General features: G+C 40.4%; 1 protein-coding gene across 2 annotated transcripts; it reads left to right on the forward strand.

The window, feature by feature from the left end:
- The first annotated feature begins 11758 nt into the window (after nucleotides 1-11758).
- Nucleotides 11759-19188, forward strand: KCNJ8 (potassium inwardly rectifying channel subfamily J member 8). Of its 2 annotated transcripts, XM_036301403.1 has the most exons (4): nucleotides 11759-12039; nucleotides 12543-12643; nucleotides 12891-13333; nucleotides 17549-19188. In XM_036301403.1, exons 3-4 carry the CDS (start codon nucleotides 12960-12962, stop codon nucleotides 18441-18443), a joined length of 1269 nt encoding a protein of 422 aa, XP_036157296.1. In that variant the 5' UTR covers nucleotides 11759-12039; nucleotides 12543-12643; nucleotides 12891-12959; the 3' UTR covers nucleotides 18444-19188. The 2 variants fall into 2 exon arrangements, with proteins under 2 accessions (XP_036157296.1, XP_036157297.1); XM_036301404.1 differs by lacking the exon at nucleotides 12543-12643.
- Nucleotides 19189-25701: the final 6513 nt, after the last annotated feature.

Here is a 25701-nt window from a genome sequence, read left to right on the forward strand (position 1 = left end):
ACAAGCATACTTTAGGGAGGCACCAATCTCTCCCAGTGACCTTATCACTCTCAGAAATTTACAAATGCCAAGCAATAGCCCATACACTGGATCATCAGTGACCTTGGCAAACAGGAAAGAGAAGGTAGCAAAAATAAGTGATCTAGGGTGACAAGATTTCACCTGAAAATAAGAGTTTCTCTTCTTTGTTCCCACTTGACAATTTCTAGCATATATTAAATGCACTAAAACTATATTGGAAACATAGATATCAAGGCTTTTGGCCAGAAATGTAGGAAAAATTTAGCAAGCCTAATATTTCATGGCAAATTCTTGGCTGATAATAATAATGTTTTAATAAAACTTATCTACATGTGCCAATAAAGCTTAGAGATGACATAATAATTTATGATCTAGATATCAGATCATCTCTTTAACGTTTAGTGCCATCTTATATCAAACAACATGAGAGAAACAAAAATCACTGGGGAACAGAAGAAAGGAGCAATGTGAAATAAATTCAGACATCAGTAGAGTGCATATTGCAGAAACCATCTCACTAAAAATTTGATGAAAGGATAATGATGGCTAATATATATTGACCAGATATGATGTGAGCCTCAGAAGTATAATCCCATTTGATCTTGTCAAAATTCTATGAGGTAAGCATTATTATCCCCATTTTTTTCATTGACATTCAGAGTGTAACTTGCCCAAGTTTTAATGGAACTGAGATGTAAATTGAGGCCATCCGACTTCAAGAACTACACTTGTAGCCATGTGCTATATTAGAATAATGATAAGTTAGTGAGTGAATTAACTTCTCTTGTGAATAAATTATTTATATGGTATGTGTACATAATAAAGAATAATTGTATGAGTCTCAGAAGACAGAAAAAATTAATTCATTTGAAACATAGTGTTGAAGGAGATCTCTACAGATACCCTGGACTGCCAGAAAGACGAACAATGGGTCTTAAGGTAAATTAAGCCCGAAACATCTCTGGAAGCAAAAAAGGACAAAACTGAAGTGGAAGCTGTCCTACTTCAGGCATATCATGAGAGGGCAGGGTTTTTGGAAAAGGGAATAATGCTGGGGAAAATAGAAGGCAGCAGGAAAATAGGAAGAACAAATGTGATATGGATTGACTGTGTAAAAGAAGCCATAGGCATGAGTCTACAGGAGCTGAGCAGGGCTGTTGAAGGCAGGCTATTGTGGACACAATCATTCATAGGGTCGCCAGGAGTTGGAGCCAAATCAACAGTTGTAACACCTATACATGTGAGTTTATGTAAAATATACTGAAAAAGGAACTGACCAGGAATTAAACTTAAGTTCTAGTCTTGGTTCTATCATATATTGTATGTAAGGCCTTGGATTTATTATTTATTTCATTTCTCACTTACAAAAAAAGGGGGAAAAAGGCATGATAATAATAATCCTACTGGCCTCATTGAGTTTTTGTGAATTTCAAATTAAATTATGGTGAAAGGATGTTATTATTTAAAAATATTCTGCCAATCCAGTGTGGCTCAGTGATTGAGTGTCAACCTATGAACCAAGAGGTCACAGTTCAATTCCAACTCAGGCCACATGCCTGGGCTGTGGGCTCAATCCCCAGTTGGGGGCGTGTAGGAGGCAGCCAATCAATAATTCTCTCTCATCATTGATGTTTCTATTTCTCTTTCCCTCTCCCTTGCTCTCTGAAATAAAAAAATATATATTTTTAAAAACTAGCCCTGACCGGTTTGGCTCAGTGGCTGGAGCATCGGCCTGTGGACTGAAGAGTCCCAGGTTCAATTCCGGTCAGGGGCATGTGCCTTGGTTGTGGGCACATCCCCAGTGGGGGGTGTGTAGGAGGCAGCTGATTGATGTTTTTCTCTCATGGATGTTTCTGACTCTCTATCCCTCACCCTTCCTCTCTGTAAAAAAATCAATAAAATATATTTTTTAAAAATCACATTCTGATATAAAATATTAGTATTGTCAAACCACTACATATACCACACATTAATAGCCTGATAGGAGATTTTCTTAAAGTCAGAAATAAGTTTTTTTGCTCTTGAAATATTTTTTGTATGATTCCGACTTTACAATGGTGAAATAATATATTCAAGCTGAGATAATATATAATTTTTTCCAGGATATTGATATCCCTGGGGTTCTGGAAAGAGCAAATGCAAAATCAGTCCGTCTATTTGGGTACAACCTACCTCTCCTGGGGAGGAAAGTGAGTAAGATTAACTCGCATTCAAAATTAAAACCACATGAGAGAATGAACCATCACAATTGGAATTAAGAGACACAACAAATAAAAATATTAGCACAAGAACCAGAAATAATAAAACAGTCTAGAAGAGATTTTAAAATATGTGTTTGTCAATAAGCATGTAAAAGTGTCCTCTACATCATTCTTCAATCAGGAATGCAAATAAAATACTAACTACCCACTACAACTACAAAAACTGACAATACCAAGTGTTGGTGAAGTTGGAACTCTCACACACTGCTGAAGGGGGTGTAAAAGGCACCACCAGGGAGGAAAACTGGCAGTTTCTACCAACACTGTGTGTCTGCCTCTACCAGGACTTAGCAATTACATTCCTGGGCATGTATCCAAGAGAAATGAGTGCCTAAGTCCATAAAAACTTGTACAGAAATGTTCATAGCAGCTTAATTTGTAATAGTAAAAAAACAACACAATCAAAATGCCTATCAGTGGGAGGATGGATAAATAAATGATGGCTCATTCGCACAATGAAATACTACTCCTGAAATATAAAACAACCTGGCCAAATCTCACGGATGCTATGTTGAGTCAAAGAAGGAAACACTGAAGAGTACCCACTGTATGATTCCAGGCATCCAGAGCTCAATGACAAGCAAACAAACTGATGATGAAATAAATCATTATAAAGTTATCTAGCTCTGGTAAGGAACAATTACAGCCTGAAAAGGGCCAGGAGGAAATATTCTAGGGTGATAGACATGGTTTATATCTTGATCTGTGATTTGTGTGGTAGTTATAGACACAGGTTTTTTTAAAAGGTCGGGGAAAGAGCAAATTTATTTAAAATCACCAAAAGAACTTCTAGAAAGTAAAAAGTTATTAAAATTAAAAAGTCAATGGGCAGATTAAACAGCAATTAAATTTAGATGATGAGAGAATTCTTTTCATTGGAAACAGATTAGAGTGTACCTAGAGTACAGAGCAGAACAAGCTGATAGAAAGTATGAAAAAGTATTAGAAATAAAATAAGGAGGGTAGTATTAGAAGGTCTGAAATAGAGATCCCAGAGGGGCAAACTAGAATGAAGAAGATTCAAAGAACAAAGAGTTACTCCTAAAAAATGTCAGACTCTGATGATTTCAAAATTATTGCATTTTCAAGGAGTAAGCTAATCCATAGTCTATGTAAAGTATTCTAATCCATAGAAAAAGAATATGCATCAATTCTTTTCACAAAGACTCATTTATCCAAAAACAGGCAAAGATAATACAGAAAAAATGATACAAACCAATCTTACTTATAAATATTTATGCAAAAATCTGCAATCTGAGCAAAAGAAATCCAGCATTATATGAAAATAATAATTCACCATGACCAAATGGAGTTCATCTCATAAATGTAACAATAAATTCAACAGTTAAACAAAATCAAGTGACTTAATTCACCATATTAAATTGGCTAAGGAAGAAGAAAAAAAAGATCATTTTGATATATGCTAAAAAGGCATTTTATGTAATTCATCATCCATCATTGATTTACAAAGCATAGGAAAGTAGGAAAAGAACACTACCTTAAAATAATAACTATGTAAACTACATTTTCTGGAAGCATCTTCTCAAAATCACTAAGAAGAAAAGCATGCTCGTTCTACCCTTATTATTTACTATTGATCCCAAAACACTAATAAATTCATGCTAAATTTTTTAAAAATAACAATGAATTAATTGAATACAAGTTAAAGAAGTTGTGACAAAGCTATAATTGTTTTAGAAGATATTATGTTTTAAGTGTTATTGGCCTGTACTAAAATTTTTACACACTCACCTCATTTAATCTACACAACTCTGAGAGTTGTGTCTCCATTTTACAGATTTAGAAATTGAGGCTCAGAGTGATGAAATATTTTGTTCAAAGCCACTAACCAATTAAATGGTGGAACCTGTCATTGATCACACATCTTTCTGACTCTAAAACTCTATGAACTTGAACAAAAGGTCATACATATCTCATGCATCATTTCTGCTATCTCAATTTAAAAAAAAATAGGTTCAAATGCATAATAAAATTCTGTAGGTTTACAGAGAGGAGATAATTTTATTACCCCATTTATTCATAACATAAATGAGGTAAATTGACATTTAAAATTAGCAACAAATATCAAATATTTAATTCTAGTATGAACTTGTTTATAAAAATGACCTTGTGAAAGCTTTTCTGGCACAGATAATTTTTACCTAAAGGAAAATCCAAGTCATTTAACAGCCCCCTCCAGCTCCCTCCCGCCCCCCCAAAAAAATCTCTGGCAAATAATCATCGGGGCCAAGACCAAAGAGTCTAAATATCACTTTAAAACTTCCAACCTCTATAATCCCTTCTGCAGCTGGCATTTTTGAAAGGTAGCAATAAGGAGTTACCCTACAGAGAGTTCTGGAAAATGTTCGTTTCTCTTTCCAAGCACCGCATGAGTCATTGATTTTTCAAAACATAGTGACGTGAAAGCCTAGCAATAGATTAGACGTTGTTGGGAACTGCTCTAAGAGCTTCAGAAAAACTTGTGAAGAGGTCCTATAGCAAGACGGATCCAGGCTCATGAGAACTTGCCTTTCTTTGGCACAAGAATATCAATGCATAATTTCAAGGAAAAATTAACAATGACCACTGCTATTCCTCATTTTCTCTTGGAAAAGACCCTATAGCTTTACTTGGTACTAGCATTTTTACCCTACGGACAGAAAATAATTACGATGGGTATTCTCTACTTGACTGAAGGAACCACTTTTCTCTTGGATTCACGCTTTTACAGTAAAACAGACTTGTTGATTTCCGGGGTCCTTATTTTTATGACCCATATCTTGGCTGGCTCTGGTTCAGTCCCCAGTGTATTGATTCGATTACAGAGTTGAGGAGATGCCAGTACAAGTGTTGGTTAGCACTCTGAAGGTTGGTGAGATATCAAAAATAATATACCTATAAAGTGATAATTGTTTTCTTAGTCTTAGATGAGGAAAGAGAGTTAAATTATAAATGAGTCTGTGACTCTATATCTTCCCACCTCCACACACAGCTCTGAGATCTTGTTGAACATCACCAAGCCAAAACCTGCCCTAATGTGTGAAGAAGAACTGACATTTTTAAAAGTACTTAGCACAGTCTAGTCTCTATCCTAAGCTAAGTGCTTATGGATTGTATCATTGTGTACTCATAACAATCCTATGAGCTCCTTACACCTGAGTGGGCAAGAGAAACTCCAGGGAGAATTTTTTTTCTTTCTTTATTATTAGTTAAGGTATTACAAATGTGTCCACATCCCCTCCATTAACCCCCAACCTCCCCCCCACACACAAACTCATGCTCCCATCCCCCTGTCCAGGGAGAATTTTTAAATGTGCTTCATTTTATTAGAAGTGTATATACTTTCTCTTTAAAGATATTTTGATGTTGGGGCCAAAGATTTTATATCTTACTAGAAGCCCGGTGCACGAAATTCATGCATGAGTAGGGCCCCTAGGCCTGGCCAATGATCAGGACCAATTGGGGCCTTCAGGCTGCTGGCCTGGGCCTCCCTTTCCCAGCTTCTGGTTGCCAGCTAGGGCCTTCCTTCATTCTGCACTGCCCCCTGGTGGTCAGCGCACAGCACAGCGATTGATCGGTCTCCCAGTCGAACTCCCAAGGGGACAATTTGCATATTAGGCTTTTATATATTTATATAGACTAGAGGCCCGGTGCATGGAATTGGTGCACTCGGGGGGGGGGGGGTCCTTAGCCCGGCCTGTGCCCTCTCACAGTCCAGGAGCCCTTGGTGGATGTCCAACTGATGGCTTAGGCCCACTCCCCATGGGAGAGGCTCCTGCCACCACCACTGCACTTGCCAGCAGTGAACCCGGCTCAGGGCTTCTGGCTGTGCGGCGTTCCTCCTGTGGGAGCGCACTGACCACTAGGGGCAGCTCCTGCATTGAGCATCTGCCCCCTGGTGGTCAGTGCCTATCATAGCGATCGGTCGTTCCATTGCTTGGTCAATTTGCATATTATCTTTTTATTATATAGGATTCTATCCTTGCTCGATAAAAGTCTGAGAGGCAGAAAATAATGCTGCAGGGTGTTTCTCATGTAACTAGACCATAGATTAACAATCATTCCTTTGAGATATTTTTCAGTAAGAAAAACACAGAATTTGGCATCAGATGTTTTGACTTTGTTGGAACTTTTCACCTACATGGGATTGTATTTAAGTAAGTCATTTAGCTATACTCTGATTGACTCGTATGTAAAATGAAGAAAATAACTGAACATACAGCTGTCTCGAGGATTAGGTCAATGTTCTTCATAGCCTAATATATGCAGACCCTCCATCTTCATTCACTGGGTAAAAGTGAATACACTTCCCACTTTTCCTATCTCATCCCCTGCTTTCCCTCTTCTACATTGGACATATTGCACTTGTAATTGTTCTTCAAACACACCAAGCTATTTCCTACCTCAAAGTTTTTACTTGCCCTTGAGCTGCCTAAAGCACATTTTCCTCAGTTCATCACTTGGTTCATTCTTTTTTCCAAATGTCACCTTTTATTTTTATTTTTTTTACCTTTATTGTTGAAAGTATTACATATGTCCCCCTGTCCTCCCCCATTGACTTCTTCTGGCCCACCCCCACCCTCACCCCCTACCCAAAGGCCTTCACCACCCAAATGTCACCTTTTAAAAGAGGTCTTTTCTCAACTCTCTGGAACGTTGCTGATCTCTGGCCCCAGTTACTTTCAATCTTTGGCCTGCCTTGTTCTCTTTATCAATCTTGACACCATTGATAATTACATAATGTATAAGTTGTCTAGTTGGTTGCTAACAAATGGCTTCCTTTCCAAGGATGCACTGTAGCGGGGACTTTGTTTTGTTCACTTAGGTGTTATTGTTATTAGTGTCCCCTTCCCGACTTTCTGATTCACCTGAGAGCAGGACTAATATTGAAGAATTGACCATGCAAACTCAATGGAGGTCTTTTTTCATGAATGGTTCTGATGGATAACTTTCAAAAATGGGGCTACCTAACTTAAGGGAGAGTGAAGCTTTTTGCACATAAATAGTTATATATCTCAAAAAGATATGTTCTCTGAGCTCATTGGAAAAGATAAGTTCGAAGAGTTATACTGTTATTCTCATTTCATGATAACGCCAAAAAAAAAGTGAGTTGATAACATGTTGTTTTGATTACTAGTTTATGTAACAGTTTTATTAAGCTGATTCCAAAGCAATATGTTCCAATATGTGGTTTATATGAGGACACTAATAAAGCAGCATACCAAGCAAATAGACCAACCTTTATTTGGGCTGTTAACATGAATCGCTTCCATTATCATTTTGAAGACTATTCAAATTCTTACATCCATATAGCTCAGGAAATCCAAGACTTCAAAAATTCACAAGTCAAGTCAAAGACAAGGTCACCGTATGTGAGGATTTCACCCTTTATCTCAAGGACTTTACTGGTTTGTATTTGGTAGTCACTGCAGCAGACAAGTGGGTAAAAGCATCTACCTTTCTCCAATTATTTGAAGGTAAGTCAAATTGTAGGTTTCTTTGGAGAATGAGGCTTTCAGAAACTTCTTTATCCACAAATAAAATGCTCATAGGGTCTAAAAGAAACCTAACAGATATTTACTTACAAGTGAACAGATATTCCTGAATTGCTTTCCAATTGCATAACTTCCTCTGGTATGCAACATAAACAGATTCTACCGGGATTCTTAAATATTCAAGAAAATCGTAAGATTTTAAACTTTAGCTCTGTTCTAAATTTATTACTGGTCTCCCCTAGAAGTACTGCACAAATGAGTCTTCACTCCTAAAAGAACAATTAGGAAAATTATAGAACAGTTAAGAAAGTGCATGTATTCTAGTGGTTGACAGCAAAATAGTACTTAAATAAATAAATCATTAAAATAAGCCTATGGGTTCTTAAGAGAGTAATTGATTTCCTCCACAAATTTTTCAGAGGAAAATTTAAATGTTCAGTACTGGACCATAATATAAGAGGAAGAGCCAAATGGGGAGAAACTAGAGATCAATCAATAATTAATATTTTTGAGCAGCTACTGTTTGTCCAGAAGGACTTTGGGGGTTACAGGTATGTTTCCATTAAGTTCAAAATCAAGTTATAAAGAGAAACATAGCCAGCAAATGCCAAACAAGTTTACATATTGCTGACCTGGAGTGGGTTAGGGGATTTGCTGAGGAAAGAGGGAGTGAATAATCTGAAGGGAGGAAAACAATGGGATAAAGAGAGGTAATGAGGAAGGGCATATTTGCAGACAGGTAAGGCCATAGGCTTCAAAGAGATCTCCAAACTTCAGGTTATCTGTGTGGACTGTAAGAAATGCTTGCAAAACCATGAGGGGAAGAGAAATGAGAAAATGCAAGAAAGAGAGAAACACCCTATTTGGAGTACTGTTGCTTCTTTCCTTCATTTGACAAGTATTTACCGAGGACCTGCTTCTCAGACTTAGGAACAATTCCAGATACTGGGTGTGTGGTGATAACAACGAACAACTTGTGCTCATGCAGCTTCCACCCAGTGCGGAAACACTAGTTAAAATAAAAACACATAAAGAGTTGGTTTTTAAAAAATGTTAGGAAGGGAATGGAAAAAGAAAAGAAAAAAGAAAACATATAATATTTTTATAATACACATTCATACCTTTTTTATATGGCTATTTGTTTTTAGGCATTCTATTGTCAAAATTTACTTCTCAATTTCTTAAAATTTGACCTTTATTTTGTATGTATTAGTGCCCTTATTCTTAATTAATGAACTTACATTGCTGACTAATAAAAAGTATGGTATCGCTTGTCAGTTTAAAACAAGTCAAAACGACTTAAAATGGCATACTTGGAAGAATATATCTCATTAGGGGAAAACATTGAGTTCTGTGTATACATTATAGCTAAAGAACAGCATTTTCATAGAATTCAGATATAGATTTACTTGTTGCAAATCTCATAATTTTTTTCAGCAGTTCATCTCTTCTCATTTCAATTTTCCTATTATATTTGTCGCCCCAATTAATATCCCATCACCTTTGACTTTCCCTTCCCAATATTGACTCTGTATATCATTCCTTTTGTATATATTTGTCTATTGTTCACTGACAATATCGGTGAGCAATATACAAATGTATTATCAGTGAGCAATAGAGAAATGTATGTAAACATATATTTGTGTATATATTTATTCCTTCTCTAATCAATGCAGTAGTTTCTGTCTGCCAATCACAGTATTCTGGAGCCTCTGCTTCCTGATCAGTCCTCCTAAAGCAGTCCCTAACTGTGTTTTCTTTAATCAAATTCTCTTTCTATGGCTTACCACTACCTACTAAAGATTGCCCAGGCTCTTTTATTCAGCATTTAAGGTTGTCTGCATTTTCTTCCAAGGTCCCAACATGCTTTTCAACCTTATCTTTCCATTCATTGATTCGAAAGGATTCTTTGAGCACCTCTGTAATTTGATCTGTGATTTGGCTTGTGATACAAAGATAAGCAAGTCACAGTCCTGCTCTTCAGCAGCCCTTAGTTTCATGGTTTTTTTGTGTGGCGGTGAAGGGACCAGTACATGAGTAACCCATCATATGTTGAGAGTGGGGGTGATGGAAACTGCCCAGGGAGGATTGGACTCAAAAAATACTGCTATTTTGCTGACCAGGCTTCATCAATGTTGACTAAATTAATTTGTTACTAAAACATGGACCACTCTTGTCAATACTCTAACTTTTTTTCATAATGTTTCCTCTCTTTAGAATGTCTTTTCTCTGCTTTTCTATGTACCCCAAATATATCTGGTCTTTCAAAGACTAGATTAGATGCCAAATAATCCACAAAGTTTTCTCAGTCTCTTTAGTCTCAATAACTCTCATTTAAATTTTCATGGCATTTCTAATCACATCCTTGTTTGTATTAGAGTTTATTGTCAAGGTATTGTCTCTCTCCATTTTTTGTTGTTGTTGTTGTTCTTAATTCTCACCCAAGGGTTTTTTCCATTGATTTCTTTTTTTAGAGATAGTGGAATGGGAGGGCAGTAGGAAAAAGGAGAGAGGCCAGGGATCAATGGAACCTGCAACCCAGGTAGGTGCCCTTGACAAGAAAATCGAACCCGAGACCCTTCAGTGCCAGGGCCAACGCTGTAACACTGAGCCACACCGGCCAGGTCTTATCTCTCTGTGCTATAAACTGTCTGCCTCCCTAAGAACAGAAACTATGATATATATAAACCTAACAAAAACCTTCACAAAATAGATGTTTAATGAATGTTAGCCGAGCTAAAATAAGAGGGCATATGTAGTACCAAATGCAATTGTAAAATAGAATGAGGGCATTAGCGATACAAACTGATCCCCACCCTCTTGCAGTAAAACTACCACATCGTTTACTATAAAAATTAGCGACAGAAGAGAGGAGAGCTACCGCTGTCAGGCGAGGACCCTCGGGCTTGAAGGGGTTAAGCAGATCTGTCCATAAGAAGAAAAAATGTTCTTTGTTTGCCTTCATTAAAGACTCATTTTAGGTCTTTTGATAACTACATGAACGCACTGTTTATGCTCCATACACTTTCTGCCCTGGGTCTTGGAAAATACACGAAATTTCCAAGAATGAAAGTTTCCATTAAGACAAGTGCCAAGCCAGGAGGCTTGACCTGTGGAGGAAGCCATTTGTCTTTGCTGGCTCCTTTTCAGAAAGCTATAGAAACACATTTAATGCAAAACCTTTCTCCTGCACAATCGCTCTGCTTAACCATTCAGACCATCGCGACAGGATGGGGAAGCTGCAGCATTTCAGAGAGCAGCCTCGTACTGAAGAAGGACCGTTTGAGTTTTAAAGTGCAGACAGCGGTCCCTGTTTGGGGTAAAATTTCTCAATGGAAGACACTCTGAGTGGTTTTTAAAAAATTATTATTGTTTCTTCTCCTTGGGGGGTGTGTGTGTGTGTGTGTGTGTGTGTGTGTGTAATTTCCTGAGAGCTAGATGATCTGGCTAGTGAAGAAATAGTTTGCTATGATGGTTTTCAGAACATCTTCCACCTGTATCCTTACTAGACGGAAATTTAATATCAATAAATGTGTGTGCTCGACAGCTTGAAAACCTCCAAAGACTACTTCTCTTATTTCTCTATCTGGTTTTATTCCATCTGAAGTAGTCCAGTTATTTACCAACTTTACAGAAAAAAAAAATATTTCTTTACGTCAGTGAACTTAGACTCAAAGTTCTCTCCCCTGAGCAGGGAGCCTTTTAAAGAAGAGCGTGTCAAGCTGGCGGCAGGGGTCAGAGCTACTGGAAAATGAGCTGGTGTACAGGTCCCGCCCTCCTACCTTTGCCCCTCCCTCTGGCCGGCTCCCTATCTTCCCCGGATGCGCCCCCCACTCCCACCCCGCGACCGCCCCAGCACTTCTCCAGCCCCCACTCCACAACCTCGGCGGCCTCAGAGGTCTGGCGCGCGTCAAAGCCCGAACTGGGAGGCTGATTTGTGGAGCATCATCACCGAGCTCCTCTCCCCCCGCTCCCCACCCCCAGCCCCTCCTCCGCCCACTGCGGAGGCCAAGGGAGTACAGCCGAGCAGGGGGAGGGGAAGAGCTACACACATCCCCCTTCCTCCAGTCCTTTCCGCGTTCAGATGCAATTGCACCTTTTATTATTTTAACTTTTCTTCCCAGGACGCGCGCCCCGGGACCCGTCCCTCCGGCATTCGCGATCCCGGCTCTGGCGCGCTGGGATGGGAGCGCGAGGGACCTGCCCACGGTCCGCCGGCGTCTGCGGGAAGGTGCAGCCGCCCCACCCGCTGTGCGGACTCTGTAAGTTTCAGCGCTCCTCCCGGGGAGTGGACGGGGACCCCGGCTGTCTGCGTCCCCGCTAGAGATTTAAAATGCAGAAACACAGCAGAGGTTTGCAGTGTTGGATGGACTTTTCGGGGCACGCTTTTAACTCTCTCTGCGAGCCCGCGGGGCTATGTTCCGGGTTTTCCCTGCAGCTTGTATGTTTGCTTCCTTCGTTGCAAAGAAGTTTTCAATGTATAATATCACGAGTCTCAATGGGGAGTATTTCTAAGTACAACTCATACTTCTTTCACATTTAAAATACTTGTTCGTAATTTTCGCGTTCATGGCACGTCGCTTGTTACTTTGTCAAGTGACACTAGGCGTTATTTATACTGCGCAAGAGACCACGGCCTCTTCTTCGCCTACTTCTAAAAAGAACGAAGGAAGAATTTCCCTTCTCAACTTTTTCTATTGCTCTATCCTGTAAATACTTTCGTAAATAGACCACGATGCCCATCTGGCCTTAATTTTCCTTCTAGGCGCCGCCACGTGCTTGCATGCTTGCGTTAATCTACAGACGCGGCAAATCGCCGAGATTCATCTTTGAGCCTGCTGCTTACAGCCTCCACGTTTTGCTTAAGTAAGACTATACCCATCCATGTTCAAAATGATAAGGGCCACTGAAAGAGTTCTGCTTCGAACCAAATTATTTCTCTGGGATCCCAGAAGTGAAGCCCAAACTAACTCCGTGTTAAGATTAATAAAACCCTACCTTTAGCTTTGCCTGTCACCTCCAAGTGTATGGACAGAACCCTAAATGCAAGGACTGCAGAGGCGAGGAAGAGAGGGTGGGAGGGGAGGTTTTTAATCATCCTTTCCCTTTGCAGGAGGACAGGTCTCCAGGGAAGAGAGGCAGATCAGAGGCAGGTGGCTAGGCTGGCGATGGTGACAGGACCATGTTGGCCAGAAAGAGCATCATCCCGGAGGAGTATGTGCTGGCGCGCATCGCGGCGGAGAACCTGCGCAAGCCGCGCATCCGAGACCGCCTCGCCAAAGCCCGCTTCATCGCCAAGAGCGGGGCCTGCAACCTGGCGCACAAGAACATCCGCGAGCAGGGCCGGTTCCTTCAGGACATCTTCACTACCTTGGTCGACCTGAAATGGCGCCACACGCTGGTCATCTTTACCATGTCGTTCCTCTGCAGCTGGCTGCTCTTCGCCATCATGTGGTGGCTGGTGGCCTTTGCCCACGGGGACATCTATGCTTACATGGAGAAAAGCGGAATGGAGAAAAGTGGCTTGGACTCCGCTGTGTGTGTGACTAACGTCAGGTAAGAATGCGGTGGGATGAAGCAGGGGTCAAGAACAATATAGAAAAAAATAAATGAAACTGCTCTCTTGTCACTCCAGTTTGTTGACTGTGAAATAAAGGATTTGCTTTAGTAACTTCAGAAGCAACAAAGCTAATCTAACATATTAAAAATCTTTGTTTAATGTAGCTTTATGGATGAGGCATCTCTGAAAATGTAAAGCTCCAATCCCATGGGCTAGCCTTGAAAATCCTAGGCCAGTTATTAAAAAATGGTTGTGGCTCAAAGGATTCTAGAGTGCCTTATTAAAAAAATTAAAAATAAAAAAAAAGAAGCACACATATTTAGTTTTCAGTCTGAAAAAGCTGCTGTCCATATTTCCAGTGTTCACAAGTAGATATCTTTGATCAGGAAAAAATGTTGTGCAAATGCTAGTAATATATTTCCATGACTTCTCTTACCCATGACATTTTCAGAAATAATGAGAAAAATGGGAAGACACTGGTGGAGAGGTGCCCTAGATTTGAAATCCATAAAATGAACTAAATAAATATAAGCCCATCTTTAACAAGAATATTTTAAATAGCTGATTGCTTGCATTGGATTCCAGAATGAAAAGTTATGCTAAGATTCAGGACTATAAGATATTAATTTTAAATGGAAATTAGTCCAAATTTTTCATGGAAGAGATTATGTAGAGGTGACTTCACGTTGTGGTTGTCTTCAAAAGTTTTAATAAGATAAGAACAAGACACTTTTTAGATTGCCTAACTTTTGCTTCTTTCTCTTATATCATAAGTATCTCAAAGATAAGTCCAGTGAACTTGATTTCAGTGAATCTTCTCTCATATTTTCACATGGCCTAAAAACATTTAGTTGGGATGATTTGTCTCTTAATTTTTTTTGCTGTTGTTGGGAGATGGAAAGAGGTAATTTATATCGCTTTCAAAAAATGTTCATTCTGAAGCAAAACACTAGTAGTAACACTAGAAACTTTCCCAGGACACTTTATGAATGATATTTCTAATTCATATAATGCATCAAGCGAAGCAACTTGAGCAAGCACCATTCTGCCAGGAAACTGTAAAGAATGAGACCTTTACTGACCCTGACTTCTTAGGAAACTAGCAAACCACTGCAAGAAGCAGAGACCTAGACCCTGAACTTGCCATCTTTCCATTTCCTGAGTGTCCACAGTGCCAGCATGCCAAGGGGATTGTGCGCAGAGATCACATTCCACAGATTCCAGCTTGGATTATGAGGAAAGAAAACTATATGGAATTGATCCATTGCCTTTACCATTGAGTAGATATTTTCTTGTATTAAACTTGTCACAAATAAAAAGTAAAGGTAAAAAATGTAGGAGATCATCAGTACCCCAGATATAAAGGAAATAATGAAAATACTGTGTTTAACAGGTACCTTAAGTTAAATATCATTATCTGTATTTCTCTTTAAGATATTTATTGACATTTATATTGGTGAATTATCTTCATATTAGGATACATTTTTAATAAATATGCAGTAGGCACTCATAAAAAGATAAAAAATAAAAATGATAAACCTTGACATATTTTATTTATGAGATAAACATGTTGGCTTTTCCTCAAAAAAAAAAAAAAAAAAAGAAGTCATTAAGCAATTGGGGGAATCATCAAAAGTGATGGCTTTTCAATGATTTTTTTTTTTTTTTTGAGAACTTTATAGAGTGCACTAATTGCTAGAAGCTCTTTTACCCTAGCTCCCATTTATCAACAAGATGTGTTTTGAAGCATGGCTATTCTCCTGATGTATTCCTGCTGCTGTGAATGTTAAGTATGAGAAATGGTGTCAAAAATACAGTGAGACAAAGTTGATTTTATCAGCATAATAATGTTAGCCTTTTAAGTTGCCTTTTTATCTAAAAAAATTGTTGACATCTTTAAGGTTACAAGTTTTATTTTAATGGTATGATGCTATTGATACTTTAATCTCAGCACACAGTTTAATCATAACAAACCATACATAATAACAAATTTTTACCCAAAATATAGAAACAGAAAAATTTCTATTCTCTCCCAAAGAGGGTTTAAAAGATGAGTAATAACATTTATAATTCTTTGCATTTCCTGTCTTTCATAAGCCCATTTTCTTACCATATCATCATAATTGGAAACAACTTATTGTGATGCATACTCACTGGTATGTCCAAATAACATTTTACCATTCCCGTTTTAGAATGGCTCACTTTCCCTTTCATGTGGGATAACTCTCTAACATGAGTCAGAAAATTAATCAACATATTTCCTCTATTATTCAACCTAACATCCTCTGTAGTAGAACAAACAAGCAGCTAAACACTTGCATCTCTTGAGGTTGTTTAGCATGACAGGTGTCCATACAAGGCTGGGTCTTGCACTATATAATGTTTAGAATTAAATTATTTCATAAAATAAGCAATAAACATTATTAGCCCCTGAATAGCCTCTCAAGCCATTATAACTAAACATTTAAAGATAGTCAACATTAGGCTGCTCTTCAAAGTGTGTGAATATTATTAGAAATCAATATTGTGTCCATGCCCCTCCTCTGGGGTCCATTCTTATCCGTTGCCATCTTTTTATTTGTTTATTTGTTTGTTTGTTTGTTTATTTATTTATTTATTTTAAATATATTTTTGATTTCAGAGAGGAAGGGAGAGGAAGAGAGTGATAACAACATCAATGATGAGAGAGAATCACTGACTGGTTGCCTCCTGCACGCCCCACACTGGGTATTGAGCCAGCAACCTGGGCATGTGCCCTGACTGGGAATCAAACCGCAACCACTAAACCAGGCCAGCCAGGCTGTTACCATCTTTTTAGATCATATGATATATTTTGTGTGCAACTAGTGGGAAAGGCAACTATTGTGGTTTTCCATGAATCTTTTTAGCAACAAAAAGGGTGAAAAGGGAAATAAAGTTGCATGTTCCTCCTAAAAGCTAGTAGAAAGAATCTGTGTATACTTGTTCCCACCTCATGATGTCCCACCAAAGTGCAGTGTGTATACACAGCTTTCAAACGCTTAAACATTTTGCTCACTCTTTGTGTGTGGCAGCAGCAGGTAGGTAATACTTTGACAGGAGGCTTATCGTCTATAAAATTAGAGAAGCTTGACAGTGGAGTTGAGGGAAACACAGGGCTAACGTCATTTCTAATAGGAAGCTACAGCAGTAATGGATATGTAGTTAAGTGAATAAATTAATGATAAGAATAATGAAATGCAGTGCTTTTAACCAGGGGGATAAATCAGCATCACCTGAGAGCTTTTTTAGAGTCTTACCCAGGTCCACCCTAAACCTACCAAACCAGTGTGTAATTCATAGAGATACAGAAGAAATACCCAATTTGCAAAAGCTCCCCTAGAAAATCCCGACACTTGTTGACCCCTTCCCTTTGCCCTTTCAAAGCACTAGGCCAGCATTGAGGGGATTCAAGTTATTATTAATTTTGTGATCTTGTACAGTCATTTGCTCATCTCTGCTCCGAATTCTCCCTTTAATAGCTTTAGCGTTCTCAAGATCACTTACAGAACAAAATAAGAAAGTCAGTAAGAACACATTTTTCTTTCCAAATGGCGAAACATTCTTTTTAATTAAAAATAGTAGTTATTAAAATACCGGTGTCTTACACCACTTTTTAGCACTGTGCTTCCTGTATATGAGGAACACACACTAAGTGTTAGCTAGTGAATATGAGTCAAAGGTAGTGAGTGATAAGCACACTCACTACTCAGTACCTTCCTTATGACTCAAGTCACTTAAACACAGACATGCAATACATAATAAACATCTACCTGGCAGAAATTTCCACAAATAAACTATGCCTTTGTGAAAGTACATTATTTCACAAAGTAAAATATTCCTGCGAACATGTATTTCTATTATGTTAAAGCTTTCATACAAGTAGGCCAATTATTACATGACCTAGAAAACATTGTAGTATTGTACCCTAGAAGTCTGGAAGTAGATGTATGCAGAGAAGAGAGAGAACACAAGTGCTTGGGTTTAGAATTAGGCATTTGACAAGTTAAGTTGGCTCGTCTTTCCAAAGGCATGTAATAGCCTTTGGCGGAAGAAGATGACAAATTTAGTTTGGGACATTTCATCCTAGAAAAATAATGTTTTTGACATTGAAGGGAAAATGAGCCTGGTATGTTATTTCATCAGTCAAAACGTGATCTGATGGCATTACTTTCTGATATTATTTCTCACAGGTCCTTTGCCTCTGCTTTTCTCTTCTCCATTGAGGTGCAAGTGACAATTGGGTTTGGAGGGAGAATGATGACAGAGGAATGCCCTCTGGCCATCACAGTGTTGATTCTGCAGAATATCGTGGGTTTGATCATCAATGCCGTCATGCTGGGCTGCATTTTCATGAAAACAGCTCAGGCTCACAGGAGGGCAGAAACGTTGATATTCAGTCGCCATGCCGTGATTGCTGTTCGAAATGGCAAGCTGTGCTTCATGTTCCGCGTGGGCGACCTGAGGAAAAGCATGATCATTAGTGCCTCGGTGCGCATCCAGGTGGTCAAGAAAACAACCACCCCGGAAGGGGAGGTGGTGCCTATTCACCAACTCGACATTCCTGTGGATAACCCGATTGAGAGTAATAACATTTTTCTAGTGGCCCCTTTAATCATCTGCCACGTGATTGACAAGCGCAGCCCCTTGTATGATATCTCAGCTACTGACCTGGCCAACCAAGACCTGGAGGTCATAGTGATTCTAGAAGGAGTGGTCGAAACTACCGGCATTACCACGCAAGCAAGAACCTCCTACATCGCTGAGGAGATCCAGTGGGGCCATCGCTTCGTGTCTATTGTCACTGAGGAGGAGGGAGTGTATTCTGTGGATTACTCCAAATTTGGCAACACTGTGAAAGTAGCTGCCCCCAGGTGCAGTGCCCGAGAGCTGGATGAGAAGCCTTCCATCCTCATCCAGACTCTCCAGAAGAGCGAACTGTCCCATCAGAATTCTCTGAGGAAGCGCAATTCCATGAGGAGAAATAATTCCATGAGGAGGAACAACTCCATCCGGAGGAACAACTCGTCCCTCATCGTGCCAAAGGTGCAGTTCATGACTCCAGAAGGAAGCACACCAGAATCATGACAGCAAGACGGCCCCAAGGATGTCTTTGTAGCAAGTGTGGACGCTGTATGCAGGGCACTACCAGACTGTACATCCTAATGCACTAAATGATATTCATATTCAAACAACGGCACTTTCTTTATCAGTAAAACAGTAATGCACAAGGGGGAGGATTCGTGGCTCACACTTGTTTCATACATGCAATATTTGCAGTGATACGCTTAAGTTATGTGTAGAGAATAGTACGCTCTCGTTTCCTCTCTGTCTGAAATCACAATCACATTAATAGTAATGGACCTTGAATACGAAAGGTGGCCAAGGAAGGATTCTGCTGGAATGCTTAGTGGATGAACCCACGGGTCTCTCTGTTTCTATTGTTCACTCTGAAAGTACAAATAGAATAGGAGGGGGAGGGGAAACTAAAATTGTATTAACATATTTTATATATCAACCAATATGTTGCCTTTGCCTTTCCCATGACACTGCACCTGGTAAAAAGCACGAGGCAAAAACTGCTGAGCTCTATCTGTTCATCCACTTGGTCCTTCACAATGACCTCTGGAGATTTCCTGGTCCTCCTCATGGCTGCCTGTTGGCGGAACTGGGCAACAAGCTCAGGGGAAAAGCTAAGAACATCCCCCTCTCATTTCAGGACTGGATTCCCAACAATGATAGTCATTTCCTTCACCTTCTCACTTCTCCATAAGGGCCCCCACAGGGAAATGTTGTATTGAATATTTTATTAAAATATTTTCTTTGTATTCACTGTGGTTTTGTGATTCTTCTTTCACAAAATTATCCCTGGTTAAATCTCAAGAAAAAACAATACATTTTTAGAGGCATGGGAAAGAGATATCATATAGTGATAACACCTCTGAGATACCTCTCTCTCCTCTTTCAATGTCCACAAATGAACTAAAAGAAATACAAAATAAAAAATCTGTATAAAAAGCTACTCAAGAGCTCAGTTTTCTGATGTTTACTCATGTGGAATACAGGAATTAAGAATAAACCCATAGCTTATTAGCCTAGTACTTTTTTCTGTGTCCCTCCTCTCTCTCTCTATATCTCTATCTCTATCTCTATCTCTATCTCTATCTCTATCTCTATCTCTATCTCTATCTCTATCTCTATCTCTATCTCTATCTCCTAGAGATTGTTGTCTTAAGAAAACTCTACTTTTTGTTTTATTTTTTTTTTCATTTCATCCCAAGTTTTAAAATGTTCTCTATGCTTTCTATCTGAACTTGATGTGTCATAGAAATTCTGTAACTGTTTGAGTCTCCCACCTCCCCATCTTAAAACTACACATTACTTCCCAGAAAGATCTGAATCAGGCTTGGCATATATAAATTTAGCTTTACCTCAATTGCTAATGTGAGATTTCCTATCAAACTTCTATTAAATCATCTTTAGCTCCTGCATCTTCCAGGGAGGGGGAGGGGCACAGAGAAAAGTACTAGGCTAATAAGCTATGGGTTTATTCTTAATTCCTGCATTCCACATGAGTAAACAACAGAAAACTGAGCTCTTGAGTAGCTTTTTATACAGATTTTTTATTTTGTATTTCTTTTAGTTCATTTATGGACATTGAAATAGGAGAGAAATGACACTGAATCAAACATATTCAAATCCTGTCTTACACAAAAGACTAGTGTTATAACCCAAGGAATGGAAATGATCAGTTTACTGAGTTCATTTCTGAATACTTCTAACCACTCTGTGGAACTTTAGACTTATACATCAAACAGGTACTAGAAACTCCATTTGAATAATACTCATCTAAAACTTACGGTGTCTAAAACCAAATGCTTCCTTTTCAGTAACAAAGCCTTCTTCCAATCACTCAGGCCAAAATCTGGGAGTCATACATGACACCTTTCATACCTCACATGCCATCTATTAGCAAAATCTGTTCGGTCTACCTTCAAAATATACCCAGTATATGACCTGTTCTCTCTACCTCTGCCACTTCCAAGCTGGGTGCTCATCACCCAGAACATATGAATGCAGCTGTATCAATTGTTAAAATACTGAAACACTTCTGTATGGTTGCTAAAGAAAAGTCTATCTTAATAAAACTTCCCCCAACAATGACTACAGGGAGGTGGGCAGTTCTGGCACAGATGCAGGTCTTCCACTCCCACCCCTGGGCAGCTGAGAAGACCTGGAAGGCGGCTGCCACACCAGCAGTAAGAGTATGTGCAAGTGCCTGCCTGCTGCTCAGTGGCAGCCCATGTGTGGAGGTGACCCAAACTGCAGGGCAGGCAATGTTGGGGCATAGTGGGGCTGAGAGGAAGGATTTTCTGAGTCCAGGTGGTGCAGAATGCCCTGGCACCCAAGGGTAAATCTAGCTATAGAACCCAGGCAGTTCACCAGCCACCTTCCAGCTGCAACCAGATGCTGGGTGCCAAGGACCTGAGGACCATTCATTTAATGGGAATGTCAGTAGAAGAGTTTGATGGGCCCCCTGTGTCAAGGCATGTCTCAGACAGGGACATCATTTAGCTAGTGGCAGCCACATCAAACAAAAGATCACATCAACAGTTGCTAAAAGTCTACAAATGTTTTAGAGTATTGCTATGATTTATAACATTTTTTGCTAAAATATATTTAACTGGCTAAACATATTTAGGAACTATATAGTTTAGTTTTTGAAAATAAGAAGACTCTAATATGTGTGTGTATAATTTTGACACATTGAATTTTATTAAATATTTAGGCTTTCTGCTTCCGACTTAGTCTTCATACAGCAACCACAATATTTTTATTAAATTTATTGGGATAATATTGGTTAATAAAAATCATACTGTTTCAAATATATAATTCTATAGTACATCATAAATCACATTACCCCGTTTAACCCCCTCCAATGGCTTTGTATTTTTCTAAAAATGAGAACCAAAATCCTTCCCAAGGCCCAGAAACCATTCGCTTTAATCATTCCCACTTGATACCACACTGGCCTTGCTCTTCTTTGAAACAAAGCCCTACATACTTTTATATCATGGGTTTGCTTCTACCTGGAGCACTTACCCCAGAACGGCTCACGAGTCTCTCCTGTCATTATTTAGGTCTCTGCTCAAGTGCCATCTCATGAGAAGTACAGTGTTGGAAGCTACCCATTGCCTTCACTATCAGAGAAGTGTAAATAAGGAGCCCGGAATGCTGGTGAACCTTGAGCCCTGGCAAGGGCCAGAGCTACGCACCAATTGTTTAGTCGAGACAGCGGTGGCTCAAGCAATTTCCTGACCAAATAGTCTCAGAGTAAATCTTTACTAATATTTACTGACCTTTAAGATAGCCTGTTACCGGAATTGCCTGCCTGACTAAGGGCTATATGTGTATCCAAAATTGAATAAAAGGTTGGCAAGGCCTGGGCACCAGTGGAAGTCCTTCCCATTGTGTTGGGCTTCCCGCCTGGCCCCCAATATTTCCAAATTATTATTTCTTGTCTTGTCTCCGTCATTTGCACACGGCCCTTCTCCAGATCCCGAACCCTGAACCACGCAGGACATGGCTCACACAGTATAGTATAGTGGTTAAGAAATAGACTCCGCAGCCAGACTCACTCAGTTTAAATTATAATCTCAACACTTAGCAACTGTGAGGGCTTGACAAAATTTCTTTCTTTCTTTCTTTCTTTTTTTTTTTTTTTTTTCCGGCTATAATGAATTCAGAGCCAAAACAAACTATAGGAGTGTGGACGAAAGGGGCCACATGCTGACCTGACAAGCTCAGGGGAGACCTGCATGGCAGTCTTGCAAACTCAGAGACCTAAAGTAACCACAAAGGATGGTCTGAAATTAAACTTTAACTAAAAGCAGTTAAGGTGGGCAGTTATGTCCTAGGCCAGTATCTTCACTGACAAGGTCAACCTTTACCTTAATTGAGCCTATCTGTCTTTTTGCATCTATGATAACATACCCTTGAAGTGTCTGGGTAACTTGTAACTTCCCTTTTTCTGGACCCCCTGGGGCACAACCAAATGTGCTGGGCGCCAGGACAGATACCACAAATTCCTTCATTATCATGTTAATTGTTCCTGTATCCACCTAAGTATGTGTCTATCATTTTACTTTTTATTCAATCCCAGGGGTCCCCCCCCTGCTTTGCTTTATCCCACCTCCTTAATCTATCACCAATGAATTTCATGTAACCCACCTACGTCCCTCCTTCGATTGCAATGTATAAATATAGATGTGACCTGCCATTCTGCGGAGCATTATCTCAATTCGTTGAGGATCTGCTTCCTGGCATATGTCGACAGTCTGGCTCAAATAAACTCACAAAAATTCTTTACAGGTTTCAATGGTTTTTTTATGTTAACAGGATCAAGTTTATTTAGAAAGTCACAGCCAACTGTAGAAGAAATGGGCTCAGGAAATGTTTCAGAGGCAGAAGAAGGACTCTTGGAGCTTAGGAGAAAGAGCCTGAGGGAAAAGGGGTGGGGAAAGGCAAGGGCAAGCTCCATAAAGAGAGCTGACAATTAACTTCTTTGTGCCTCATTTCCCACATACATAAAATCAGAATGATTATGGTACCTACTTCATAAGTTGTTGCAAAGATTGAGTTAGGGCTTAAAGGTGTTAACATTCATTTGCCCAGCACAGAAGCTTGAAATGAAGGACTGCCTTGAAATTAATTGTATTCTTAGTAAGTGACTAATTCAATGCATTATGTTTTCTAGAACAGAACCAAAAGAGCCTTGCAACATGAATCTGGTCTCTTAAAAACTCTACATCAGAGCGCTTATATCTGAAAGGGCTGTGTCCCCAGCGGGAGTCCGGGCCGAGGAGGGGAGTCGGCCTCAGAGAAGCCACTGGAGGGGGTGGTCCCGAGGCCGCCAACGGCCAGAGTGGTCGGCCCCGGGCGGCAGCAGGGAGCCGAGGAGGCGTTTTGACGGGCGTGGCAGCCTAGAGCGCCCGGCCCAGTGGCTGCACGGATGCCGCCCTGAGGAGCTGGTCCCGGGAAGATGGGGGTGACCTCGGTAAGGCCCCGCGAGGAGGCGGAGCCTGGACCGGCGGCCTTGGCTCCTCGAGGAAATGGCAAGAGGTTGGAGGAGGCTCGCTCTCTGGCCCGGGAATAAAGGCAGGGGAGGAGAGAGAGCCAGGAATAACGCCCGTTTGGGCCGTGTCAGTGGACTTGGGAGGCGGCGGACATTCAGTCGGGGTGGGGGGGGGGTAAGGGGGGGTAGGGCGGGCCATCAAGGCCGGAGGCAGAGCCTGAGGAGCGTGAGGGTGCAGAGCATGGCTCACACCGAGCGCGGAGACCTGTCAGTCGGGTTCCTCTGACCACCCCGACTACCCCGCGCAGTAAGGGAACTGCTTGCTCGAGTGGCTGAAAACCCCAGAGTGGGCTCCGCTTCTTCAGGGTGACCCACCAGAGTCAGGGGCCGAGAGGTGCCGGAAGCCCGTGCCCACCTCCTCCCGGCTCCCGGCTCCCCCCAGCCCCAGGCGCTGCGTCCTTGCAGCTCAGCGCCTCCAGCGGGAGCATGCTGGGAGGGCGAGGACTACGCCCTCCATCTTACCCTGGGCCCTCCATTTTTGGGCAGAGCCATGTGCTCGGCAAGGCTTCCTCCCGGAAGAAGCCCCTGCTAGCCACACCCAGGATTTCTCTGGACTAACCAATGATAATCAAGGGAAGTGCACGCCGTCACTATGACCACATCCTGTGTAATGAGACACCGACTCGCGCCTGGCCAATTGGCGGGGCCCACAGTCCCCTCTCCTGCCCTTACTCCACCCCCCTATAAAACCCACAGGCCCATCAGGCCTCGCTCTCTCAGCCACTTGGCTTGCCGTTGTGTCAGTGAGTGTGGTGGACGGGGAGCTCAAGCTAGCTTGAAATAAAGGACTCTTTGCTTTTGCATCGGACTGGCTGGCTCCCTGGTGGGCTCTTGGGAATCTTGAAATCTGGGCATAACAATATCTGCCCACTCGCAGTTGCTTTTCCTGATTCCTTGACACCTGCCATTGGCTTGAAATGTATAAACTACTACAATGTGTAAAAGGAAACATTTTAAACACAGAAGTTAATTTTGGTTTCACATGTCTAGTATTTATTTATTCATCCAGTAATATATATTGAACATTTACTATGTCTGACATGTACCATTTGGCAAAAATAACTTGATGTGTTTCTTTTCTAAAAGAAGAAGCCGAAATTTATAGGCAACATAGATGCTGATTCTGATCCCAAGTAATCTGAAATAGAAAGTGTCTGGAGAGAAAAACTGTGCCAGCATTGCAGAAGACACACTTTCATCTTAAAGTCAAGATCTCTCCCTCGTTACTGGGATAGAATGGGTATACTATAAAACCTAGAGCTGTTGCCCATATAGCTTTCCAGAGAGCTGGGTGAGAGAATAGAACCCTGTTCATTCTCAGAACTTTCATTTCCCGCCTGATTTACCTTCTCCCAATACCACATATTCCTTCTCTAATTCGTCATCAATTGCCACATGGCTCTAAACTTTCTCTGAGTAAAAATCCTGTTGCCCCTGCCTCCAGACATTTCTAAATACACCTACCTGGCCAAATGTTCTGACACATCAGTGTCTCAGAACCACAGTGACAAAGAAATGGCCTCAGTTCCCAAAAAAAGTCTAGCTCCCAGAGAAGTTGTTAGCCACTTAGTGAACATGGGGCAGCATTTCTCCACCTCCATTGGTTTGAATCATTTTGTTCTTGTTGTCTAAAAATTTGGTATTTATGGAGCAAGGAACTTCCTCTTTGATAGTAAATCAATTATAGATAAAGAAGAAAGAAAAAATGATATCTATATCTCTTGGGGTTCCCACCCCCAACTTTTGTAATTTTTAGCATGTTGAAGGTAGAGGCAGAACTGAAATTAATGTCTCCAAGGACCAGTGCATTAAAATAACCATAACAAATCTACAGGCTGTTTAAGAGGAAACCCAAGGGCCATGCTCTTCCCATGATCTTTATACACAATTCTCATCAATGGTGATGGGAATTTCCTCACAGATCTCAGGAGGAAGTGACTCTAATTACACTCTTTTGATAATTTATGCACAGATTCAAGTTTAAGTTCATGAAAATCTTAATCAGCCTTTAACTTCAGATCAAAATATCACATCAAAGGTCAATTGTATTTTGGATTATTTATGACTTCATTAGTTCTCTTTTGCAATTTTGTCACAGTTCTCATGAAGATTTTCTTGTCTGTCCTGCAGGATACCCCTTCACCAACTCTAATATCCTCTGGGGTAATTAAATTAAACTATTACTCTGCACAGTGTTTATTTTAATCACTT

This window comes from Myotis myotis, unplaced genomic scaffold, assembly GCF_014108235.1.
Source record: "Myotis myotis isolate mMyoMyo1 unplaced genomic scaffold, mMyoMyo1.p scaffold_m19_p_3, whole genome shotgun sequence".
NCBI classification, from domain to species: Eukaryota; Metazoa; Chordata; class Mammalia; order Chiroptera; family Vespertilionidae; genus Myotis; species Myotis myotis.

Bases quoted from the DNA above. Each gene is read 5' to 3' on its own strand.
- KCNJ8 (XM_036301403.1), top strand. From the start codon at position 12,960: ATGTTGGCCAGAAAGAGCATCATCCCGGAGGAGTATGTGCTGGCGCGC. The intron at 13,334-17,548 runs GTAAGAATGCGG...TATTTCTCACAG, and splicing joins GTGTGTGTGACTAACGTCAG to GTCCTTTGCCTCTGCTTTTC.